The 11,512-nt window shown below is 38.2% G+C and overlaps 1 protein-coding gene across 8 annotated transcripts in view; it reads left to right on the plus strand.

Annotated features, from left to right (window-relative positions):
- Positions 1-11,095, plus strand: part of pbx3b (pre-B-cell leukemia homeobox 3b) — a 74,001-nt gene extending 62,906 nt beyond the window's left edge. For 2 of the 8 annotated variants that reach the window (XM_057831823.1, XM_057831824.1), the window contains exons 6-11: positions 762-791; positions 5,378-5,543; positions 6,082-6,159; positions 6,577-6,689; positions 7,531-7,620; positions 9,597-11,095. In XM_057831823.1, coding sequence (XP_057687806.1) covers positions 762-791; positions 5,378-5,543; positions 6,082-6,159; positions 6,577-6,689; positions 7,531-7,620; positions 9,597-9,689 — 570 coding nt within the window. In that variant the 3' untranslated portion in view covers positions 9,690-11,095. The remainder of the gene's footprint in view (positions 1-761; positions 792-5,377; positions 5,544-6,081; positions 6,160-6,576; positions 6,690-7,530; positions 7,621-9,596) is intronic. The other 6 variants (XM_057831827.1, XM_057831828.1, XM_057831825.1 and 3 more) reach the window with 4 other exon arrangements.
- The last annotated feature ends 417 nt before the right edge of the window (positions 11,096-11,512 follow it).

An 11,512-nucleotide genomic window follows, 5' to 3' on the forward strand; every position in this document is an offset into this window, starting at 1 on the left:
GAACAGTAGCTGCTGGCTAATCAGGGTGCAGGGAAAGGGGGAAACCTAGAGGGACCCTTACCATGCGTTACAGCACCAAGACACATCGTCCTCAGCTAACCTTGACATTATGACTGCCTAATGATGCTTCAGTCAAGGCAGTCTGAGCAGGGCTACAGGGAGGGGAGGACCATCATCTTGGCCTCAATCAAAGCACTATGCTGTCCTTCCTTAACTGCCCCAACGCCGGCTCCCCTGCTATCCACTTTCCCCCCAAGTCCCCCTCGACACTCATTCCCATTCCCCACATGCACTCTCTTTCCTGCTTGTCACTCACTGAGGTCATATAAACGAGGAAGAAATCATCAGTTTTCAGAGAAAAAATAACAAGATTCATACCCTTGTGCCTAAAAACACTCAAGTAACACTTCTATCTTTTTTAAGTTTACAAAATACGACTTATCCGCTTAATGGCATAGCCTCTTTGTTGGTTATAAACCTGAAGGCAATATCCCTCACACTGAACCTCCCCGCATCTAAATTATTATTACGCACACTCCCCTGTTATTTCCTGTTGAGTACTATCTAGAAGCTTAACGCAAACATGTAATATTGTCCTATGCTTGTCCTCATGAGGCACAATATCAGAGAGACATTAATCTATAACATAACGATTCATCTGCAGTGTTTTGTTCTGTGTGGGGAGGGGAGTGTTAAGGGGTATATTGAGTGTAGTCATGAAGAGTCAGATACTGTAAAAGCCCATTCTTTTTTGCCTTCAGGGGGTGGGAAGCACCATCACAGTATCTCAGGTATGTCATAACTTCTCCTGATCCACTGTTTTCATTTCTTTGTTACCTCTTTTGTTTATGTATGTAATAGCCACTTCACTGCACAGATCCCCTCCCTCTCACACAACTAGATCATTGCTAATGTTACTATGAATTCAAATAATAGGAATGAATATACATGACATTTTTTTTTAAATTACTGTAGTACAATTCACATCCCACCTTTAAATTGCACAGTTCCATTGACTATTTTGGTCAGCTCATATTTTACAAGCACACTAATTTTCTCATCATATTTTGTGTGTACGGATTACTATGTTTCACATGATATTTTGCATTTACTATTGTATGTTTGTTGTTTGGCATCAACAGGATGTGTGGTGTTTTAAATATCCACCTTTTTGTTCTATTTTACCCCCCTGGCCTATGCACAATCATTCGACAGCACTTCAGGAAATGGGCACCAGTGGATTTTCGCTTAGTTGTTCCAAGTGCCTTGCTAAGCAAACCACTGTCTTCATCCCCATGAGAACAAATCAGTCCTTGCAAGAATTAGAGTGCCTTTAAAAATTCTCTTGAACTCAACGCAGGCCCCATTAGTGGCACAGTCCTCCACAAACAGAGGCCACAGCAGACATTGTTATTGACTTATTCTTAATGCTTTACCTCATTTTAAGTGAGTGGCAAAATGCGAGGCTCACCCTAATGCCTCGTGCACCCTAAGTGTGTTATCCTTCACTGCGCCGCAGCTTTACATAGTCACAATCCACTCGCAGTGGCTACTCTGTCGGCTTGCTTAAGTAATTTGTCAAAATCCTGAATTCTTTTTGTGCTTTGTTGATTATTCAAACAGTTCATCAAGTAAAAACCATCCATCGTGAGCGGTATGCCAATATCAATCGGAAGCTTTGCTCAATTCATCACTGCTGATGAAACACCCTGCATTATTGTTAGCAGAGTTGACATTTAAATTGTTTAGTGTTTTCTTTGCCACCTTGCATGTTTTTATTAGTATTGTAGCTACTCTAGAGCCATATTTTGTATGATCAAAAATTGTAATTTTGGTAACACTTTATAATAACTATCCGTTTTACTAGTTAATAGATCCTTAGTAAACTGTTGATAAATGATTTATTGTTGATTTGTGAAGTATTTGTTAACAGTTTGTTAAGCATTTACAGGGTGTTCTTAACCTGAAACACAGTTTGTGTAGAAACGTTTCAAGTTTTTGTGTGTAACGTTTGGCATTTCTATCTTTTCAGGTTAAGAAATGCCGTTCACTTCAAAAGAAAAGGCATTTTGATAACACATTTTGCAGGCAGCGCTCATGTTGCACATTTATGAAAATTTGCCATAGAACCAACAAATATTTGTAGTTTTCTTTGTATATTTAACCAATAAAACTTATGACCTTCAACATAAAGTGTATATAGTTTTATTAAGATCCATCAACTAGCAGGGGCATTTAGAATGGAGTCAACCATATTGGAACATCCTGTAAACGCTTAACAAACTGTTAACAAATACTTCACAAATCAACAATAAATTCTTTATCAACAGTTTACTAATGATCTATTAACTAGTAAAACGCATAGTTATTGTAAAGTGTTACCGTAATTTTTATTGTCTATTGAGCCACACCCACTGTTTTAGATTAGTGCGTTTGGAGAAACAAAGAGTTCTCCTTGCTTGTCATTAATGCATCCTGCATAACTGATGGCATCACATAAGAAAAATGATCATTGCGTTGTCCAAGCTGTAGTCATGGTCTGATCAGGTATTTTCATTGATTAGGCAGGATTATTGATTGAAATAGACCTGCTCTTCAGCCTCTCAAAGTATGGAGCAACTCTATTGTGTTCTTGCAAACACTCCACATGCTCATTACACGATCACTGGCTTCAAGGCTGCTGATGTCAGGTATTCTAGTTTAACACCCTGACTCTACTTAGCAGTCGACTGAATGCGTGGCCTTCTCCTCGATGGAAGTGAATTAGTTCTATAGATTAGGTTGTGATCCACACCTCGCATTGCTCGATACTTGGTTGACCTGAAGAACTACTAAAGCTGGTGTTCACTGGGTAGGAGAAGAAAATATGTGACATTTTAAGAGTTTGCCTCACTATGTGCCTGGTCAGGCTAATATATAGTGGTTGACTCATATTACATGTTATCACAACGGGCAGGCACAATAGAGAAATGGATTATGAATGAACTATAAAAACTTCATATTCACATTTAACTGGCGAACTGAAAGATTTGCTTCCATCCTTTCTGCAGTGATTAAAATGTGGTATGAATTAAAATAGTTCAAGGTCACGCATGATGATTTAGGTGTTTACTAAATGAAATGAAATAATGTATGCACACAAAAAAAGTTTTGATGAGACAAGAGTTATAATATTAGCCAAATATGTGATTTCCAGTTTGTGGGCTGTTTAAAAAAATGGTGGCATGACATCATTCCAATCCGCTATAAGCAGGTTAAGTAAAAAGGATGATAGCCAGGGCTTTCATTGCTTCCAATTAAACCTTGCTTGTTAGTTTAACCTCTAGGTAAAGCCATCCAACAATTGATGTCAAGGAAACCCCGCTGCCGACAGTGGGTCTCGCCTGAATGGTCATTAATTTTAATTGCTTAGATATTAAAGATTTAGAGCACAGCGATGTGCAGGATAGAAATGATCTGTTGTCCTGCAAATCCAGTCACTTTTTATACCACAACATTGGCTGGCTGCTGAGGATATTAAAATTTAAGCACATGGGTGGAAATTAAATAAAGCGTCATTAGGGGCAGCTGCTCTTTGGCTGGTCCAGCAGTGGGCTGTGAGGCCAGTGAGAGAATGAATGAGGTGGAGGGTGCAGCAGCACCGCAATGAGACACTCTAATTTATAGAACCATTAAAAGCACGCATCATCTCATCGTTATTCTGCTCTTATCACAAAGCCAGCATCCACCTAGAAGATTCGTACAACTTTTTAGGTTTAAATGTTTCACTAAAATAAAATGAGCATTTCACACTACTCTGCTTAACAGTTAATCCTTGCACCTTAACACGTGTCCCTTTCTGTTGATTTTACCCCCCCCCCCCCCCCAAACAATCTATTCCTTTTTTTAACACATCATTTTAACACTGAATGTCAAAACAGGCTTCGTGTTTTATTGAATCGTCAGTACTTTCTACAACTAATGACATATCTGTATCTGAAATGCTAACATTTAGTTAGGTAATGTCAAAATTATTTTGTTATTATGGGTAACTAACCATGGCAAGTATGCAGAGGCGTAGCAATCAACATGGGGCCCTTCGAGCGTGTGAAAGTAAGGGGGGCAGTTGGACTTGGAGCAATAGAAGAAAGAGTAGCAACACAAAAATACCACCATCGGATGCGGAGGTATATACCTTTGTGTGAAATCAGTAGTCAGATTGGCCCTAGGACCCACCAAATTCAAATTATTCCGTAAAAACCACTGATTGGTGGACTACCGACCGAAATGACTATTAAATTTGCTAATAATGTTTAGGATTATTTTAGATGCATTTGTTATATTTTTTCTTATAGAGTATTCGACGAGGAATCCGATAGACCCATTAATACACTTTTTTGGAAAAATCACCATTTCTTTAAGTAGTCACATGAATAATGAGGTGGCCTTTGAAAATCAACATAAAACAACTCAGCAAGGACTTTCCAGAGAGTACTTGGTGAGTCTTTCAACAATCATGTGGTATTAATAGCTGATTGGACTTTCTTAAACATGTATAATATACGTGAAATGGTTAGTGCAGATTGGGATTGATAACAGAATCGTTAGGTAATCTGCCAAATGATTCCATGGTATTGAAACACTCCCAACACTTTTCAATGCGACAGTGCAGTAAAGCTGCGTGTGCTAAATCTGTTGGCCCTCTGGGGGCCCCTGCTGGCTGGAGTCCCTAGGCAATTGCCTGGTTTGCCTAATGGGACACGATGCCTCTGCAAGTATGCACGCTTGCAACAAACCCTCTATAAAGTGGCGTCAAAGTAGGAACATACAGTATGTGCCACTTATATAGGAACATAATAGAGAAAGAGCCAAGAGGCAGATTCTGTAATAGAAAGTTATTCACCTTTTCCAATGTGTTACTATATTGTGTTAGAAACTGGTATTGAATGATTTCAATGTGTATACTAGCTATTAAATTGCAAAGGACAAAAAAAAATGTGTTTGTTATTGCAATCATATATTCATTTTTATTTCATCTTTTTTTTTTTTTTTTTTTTATAACTCATCTGTGTATATCACTGAAGGGAGGGGTGTATCCTTAACAGGGAGCCACGCAATAACGGACATGTCGAAGCAGCAGGGGCCCCTCGTGTTTGGGTTTTGTCAGGAGACAGAGCCGAGAGCATGTCAGGCTCCCATCCATGAGAAGACACAAGTGGCTCCTTATTATGGCTTAATTAGCTTGTGTACCCAGTGGACATTGCTGCAGGGGCTGGGAATTGGGTACTTGATGGACCCAAACATGACATCTTGAAACAGTCACACTGCTCAGTGCACGCTGCTGTGGCTGCTTGACGTCTGACTCCTCTGCACCTCCCCTCTGTGCTCTTCCACGCAGGTATCCAACTGGTTCGGCAACAAACGGATCCGCTACAAGAAAAATATTGGCAAGTTTCAGGAGGAGGCCAACCTGTACGCCGCCAAGACTGCTGTAAATGCAGCACACGCTGCAGCCGCTGCAGTGCAGAACAGCCAGGCCAACTCCCCTACTACACCGAACTCCGGTAGGCACTCCTGCATAATGAAGAAGAGATGAAAAAAGACCTGCCCTACACCTCAGGCCTTAACCTGCTGCCTACCTTCCCTCCATGCACCATTCACACATGCGAGAGTGACAGGCTCAGCTCCCAGCTTGGGGATCACAGTGTCTCCTGTCTATAAGACACTTGGTGCCAAGCAAACTCATGCATAAAGGGAGCGTTCCTGCCTTGTGAACCGAGAATACATGTATTTTTGGAAAAGAACAAAAAAAGAACAAAAAAAAAAACACACAACAACACATATCTGAATATTGCCATGGGATTTGTTTTTCCTTGACTTTTCTGTCAACCTCCTGTCATTTTAAATGTAATGGTATGTAGTCACATAGAATGGCGGCATATTATCTCTTTTGTGAATGTGTAAAAATGGTAACTGGGAGCATTTTCATTATGCCTATTTAGCACTCAATGAGTAAAATGTAGAATGTGATCAGTTTGGACTGGGATGAACTGCATCAGGATTTGGTAAGCTTATGAAGTGGTCCCTTTTTCTTGCATCCAGGATTCCAGATGAAAGATGAAGAGTTTCAGCTGGATTCTGCAGAGAGCAAAAACACTCTTTTAACCAACATGTTTACTGGTACTGGTCTTTTCATAAGCTTCTTATTGTTCTTATCATTTATCATGTGATACCTTCAGCCAGTGTTAGATTGGGAGTGGATGATGTGGAGAAATTGGGAGCTTCAGCGACCAACCACATGTAGAGCCCTTTGTGTCGTGTGATTTTTCACTCCATTTGTGCCCATCATTTTGGTGAAAATATAAAGACTTCCTCAGTCCTCCTGCCCCCCCATCCATTTGTTTATTTTGTTCTTTTGATTTCCTCCTTCATTCTGGTAGTTGCTTGCTCTATGGGCATTATTCTTAGCATATTTGTATTTGTCTCTTTGAGTTGGGTTCCATTTATTTAGACACATTTGCGTGTGCGTGTGTGGGAATGTGCATTCCTATTATAGCCCGTTCATGTTATTCAGCTACTTACATTTTCCCTTTCTAGGTTCCTCAGGTTCTTTTAACCTCCCAAACTCTGGGGACATGTTCTTGAGCATGCAGAGTCTGAATGGGGATTCTTACCAAGGGGCACAAGTCGGAGCCAATGTACAGTCACAGGTAGGCTTAACAATCAGGGACAGTTCCTCACTGCTAGTGCAGAGAGCTGTCCTTGTCTTGCCTGTGTACTGAGCCATCCACAGTGCAGTCTGAAGCACGTTGATGCAAAAAATTGAAAAATATATATTAAAAAAAAAAAAAAAAAAGCTTATGAGTGAAGTCCAAATTTCTCAGTCAGTGTTACTAATGGCACTCAATGATAAAAAGACTACTGATTAATACATTTTTGGATGGAAGATTTGGCTGACAAAATATAAGTGAAGATTTGGTGAATGCATTTGGCTTTGACTTGACCTCTTGGGTTGGTATTGGGTTTTGGTAATGTGTTTCCCCTTTGTTATTGTCCTCGATCCTCTTTTGTCTCATTGTGTAATTGCTTTTTGTTGCTGTCTACCATTCTGTAAGATTAATGAATAGCTGCCTTGACTGTGCATTTACAACAATAATCCATGCTATTAATTGATCTTTTTTTAAATTAATGTTCTACAATCTGTACTATATGTACACTATATAAGTATATTAAGGTATTATAAATATAAATAATGATAAAATTGAACAGGTATAGGGTTAATTATTATTCTTATTTATATACTAGTACATGTGAGTATTTTTATTCCTTAAAAGTAAGCAAATATATTATGGTAGCAATATCAGCATATACTTTCTTTATTAGAAAATTTAGCAGTTTTCTTATGAATTCTGGTTGGCACGTTTTCTGTCTTTGGAGTTGTGATGCTCTTTCACCCAAGTTAGTGTCTGTCACTGCGCATGTCCACAGTGAGTGTTGCCCCGGTGCCACCCACTAAGTTGAATGGCTTGTCCAACTTGTCTGTCCCTCTAGGTGGATACCCTGCGCCATGTTATCAGTCAGACGGCAGGATACAGTGATGCTCTTGGCCGAAACCCAATGTACAGTCCACACAGTTTAAATGTAAGTACAGAAGCCAGCGCTAATTTAAATAGGACCTGCAGAAATTTAAACAAGTACAAAATCTTTATATAGCTACGTATTAGGTGTGAATGGTCTGTCCCCTGTTATTGGTCGGTACAATGTACATGGTGTACAATGCCAAAGTCAATTCAGATATTCTTCAGTTCCTCCAGCAAGTTAATGAAGAGAATTGGTACAGAAAATGGATGTATAGATAGTATTTAAAATAATAATAAGGATAAAAATAGCACCAATTATCTGCAACTCCGTATGTAGTATGTTGGTTTCCTTGTGATTTCACTAAATTCAGGCTAACTGTTGACCAGAAAGGTACTTTAGGTATTGTTTTCCAAAACCCCTCTACACGTCAGGGAATATGTCTCTCAGCCTTGTTCATGTTATTTAACACAGACAAAAAGGACTCTTGATATACATGTGTGGAAAATAGTAAACAATTTCTATGCAAGGAAATGGTGTCGTCTGCACCGGCAGCTCCTGGTGTCATTTTGTCCCCGTTGAAGCCTTATTACTCTAAGCTTTTCCGACATGTCAGCCTCCAGCTAGATCAAGTGTTTTTCACTTTCTCACAAGGTTTCTCACTTCCATGTGCACTGTAGACCTGTGCCTAGTGGCTCAGTTGAGCTTTGCACAATCCTGATTAAAATAGCAACGATCACTACTGAGTCATGCTCAACTTGTCCCAAAATATTAACTAAAAACAAATACGAGAATCAAGAGCCATACAACGAAAAATCTATTCTTGAATAAGTTGTTGCACTGCTTCTGTTTTTACCCAGAAAGTGCTTCGTAGACATATTAGCATAGACTAACCTTTAGCGTTTTTGATGGTGACGTAGACGGATCCAGTAAAGGCTAGGTCATGCCTAGAGCAAGGCAAAATCAGGCTGGCTAAGACTGGCTCTCTTGGCGAGGCCCTGCCTTGTCACTTCCACTCAGCTCTCCCCACCTCAGCCAGGCCGAGCCCTCCCTCCTCCTGACTGGCAGGAGAATATGTAGCGACAAGCTGCCGGACGCTGCTGAACTCTGCTCGGACACTGATTTGGAGCATCTCTCCTATTACATGGGATGCAAAAAAAGTCTCTTTGTTGATTTGACAGCTCAAAGCAAGTTCAAATTTATAACATGTTTGGAGGCATGTTAGATAGTAGAACTGAGAGTGGAGACCCAACAGGCAGTGGAATAGAGTGACATTATATTATGCAGTCAATCAGTAAATGGCAACTGGATTTACATCAATAAAAAAGGTTATATATAAAAAGGAAATAAAGAAAATGTACACCAATAATTTTGATGGAAAATTAAATGCAATGTCGATGCTGCATTAAGAGACGGTTAGTTACTACTACAAAGTAATTGCTGAAAAAATTTGTATTATTTGACTTTTGAGCTTTTACTTGACTTCATGTCCAGGGGCAAAGTACTATCAGCCACTATTTTGCAACTAAAGCAGAATAGTTGGCTTAGAGCAATTTTTTTCATTGACCTGTGGGCAGTTAAAATCTAGCCATACTCTTCCCTGTAGCGAGTTGTAGCGCAAACGTTACGGGACAAGAAAAAAATGAGAGCAATTCATCTTGATGTACATTTTATTGATGTACTAAAATTTTATTCCATATTTATTTATTTATTTTATCTACATCTGCTGGTGTCCAAAGTCAACCGGGACAGGCTCCATTTCACTGCAACCATAATGTGAAGAGGCAAAATAGAAAACCCACTGTACCAATTACTAGTTAATAGTTAATTGTATATTATGTAGAGTAAATTTTATGCAGTTTGCATGTTCTCCCTATGCTTTCACACACATACTCGCAGTTTGAAATGTAATGTTTTGTAACACCAGTCTGAATAAACTATATATATTTAAGAAGTGGTATGGTGGGATTTTGGTTTTAAAAGAATAATATCTTAGATAATGTGAGAGCTGTCTCATAATTCTCCTGTTTGTGTTTTAGACTAATGGGGGATGGCAAGATGCAACAACACCATCGTCCGTGATATCTCCAACAGAGGGACCCGGCAGTGTGCACTCGGATACCTCCAATTGATCCACTCGTAATGCATTTGAGCCTCAAGCTAGGCAAGAACTCTTAACTGGCTGCACAACTGCAGAGGACCTCCAAAACTCTGTCATACCACATTGTTTTTTTGTTGTTGTTATTTTTTTTATCCCACAACAACTTTGAGTCGACTTTTCACGATTGTCTTTGTATTTTCTTTGGAAGTCGAAGCGCACATATAGTATGTGCAAATATCAAACGGCCCTCCGATATTCGTCAAAGTTCATTTTATCTTCTGTATTGAAAATACAGGATGTGTGTATTAACATGACATTTTAAATGTCAAATGTATGTGATTATTCCTTTTTCTATTTTGAAAATACTTTGCTCTTTCAAATGAATGGATAAATGCAGCTGTTAATGTGACTGTAACAATGCTGCCGTTAATGGCAGCTTTGTGGTTACTTCCAAGATTTAATTTGCATTACTGCTATACACATGAGTATAAGCCAATGATTACTCATAGTATGAAGCAAGAGACGTGTTATTGATTGCATTTCCATGATATGACACCATCCAATATTTTATGTGATGTTTGCTATGTATATATGTAAACATTTTTGTACTGCTTGTGGAAGCCATCGAATCACCCACAGTGGATCATAACACACTAGGCCCCAGTGAAACAAAACTTGTAAAAATCAAAGCTAAAGAGTACTTATTTGTACATCCCAACAATCAACACACAGCTTTATTGCCTCATTACAATCCATACCAACAAATGCCATCGTTTCTGTAGCTTAGAGTGCTCACATACTACCTCTAAAAATATTTACCATTTTTTGCCCTACTTATTTTTTATTCTTTTACTTGTTTTGATAACATCTTGCAACACTGTAAATTTTCTCATTCTCTATGTAATGTAATGTATATTTTAATCTTTTAATAAAACTCTGTTGCTATTTTGCAGCTTAAAATGACAAAAACAAAAAGTGAATCTGATAACATTAATACAATGAAAAAAAGCAGAGCGAGTACATTGTTGGTCTGTGGCTTTTATTAAGGGGGTGCGATAAAATTGTGATAAATTAACAGTAAAACTGTTGTAAATACTAAAAAAAAAACATTTTGAATGTTGCTCATCTTATTACTAAATCATACCCAAAACCAGAAAAAAAAAATCACTATTAGGACTGTAATGCATAGAGGTTTCAGTATTCAGAACTGTATATTTCCAGCTCTGTTCAACAGGGTTCAAACTTCTTTTCTCTTTTTTCTATTGTATGTGATTCTGAAACTAAAAAGTCATGAGAAATGATTTGTGGCAGTGATACAAATGTAATAAAAATGTTTAGTGTTGCTTTCTAACCGGACGACACCCTGGACTGAAAAGTCTTCCTTGTGGTAGTTGTGTAATTTAAAACATGAATAAAACTTTTGCTTTGATGACAGCATTATTTTTTCCCCCATTCTTTTATTTGTGATGTCTCATTACAAGAAACATAAATTACCCTCTGAATAATAATGACAGAGTGACGAAAAATAGTACAGAGCTTATTTGAAGTCAACTCTTAAAAAAAACTTGTTTGTGAATGTTGAAAAGCATAAAAGTGTTAAGATTACTAATAACATATGAGGCAAATAGTGTCATTGTTTTGAAAATAAGCAACACATTGATAATATAGTTATTATAATTTCGTATTTTCCATTCCAAAATCCCCAAATTAATTATCCTTTTAAGAAATACACATAATTTTCACATATTTCATTTAGTAGCACTCCAGTTATTTGCACTCTCTACTCCTTTGCAAAGTTACTAGATGAGAGTATCATAGCTAATGTAATAATATTACACAATACCATTAGAAAGA

This window comes from Corythoichthys intestinalis, chromosome 3 (assembly GCF_030265065.1).
Source record: "Corythoichthys intestinalis isolate RoL2023-P3 chromosome 3, ASM3026506v1, whole genome shotgun sequence".
NCBI classification, from domain to species: domain Eukaryota; kingdom Metazoa; phylum Chordata; class Actinopteri; order Syngnathiformes; family Syngnathidae; genus Corythoichthys; species Corythoichthys intestinalis.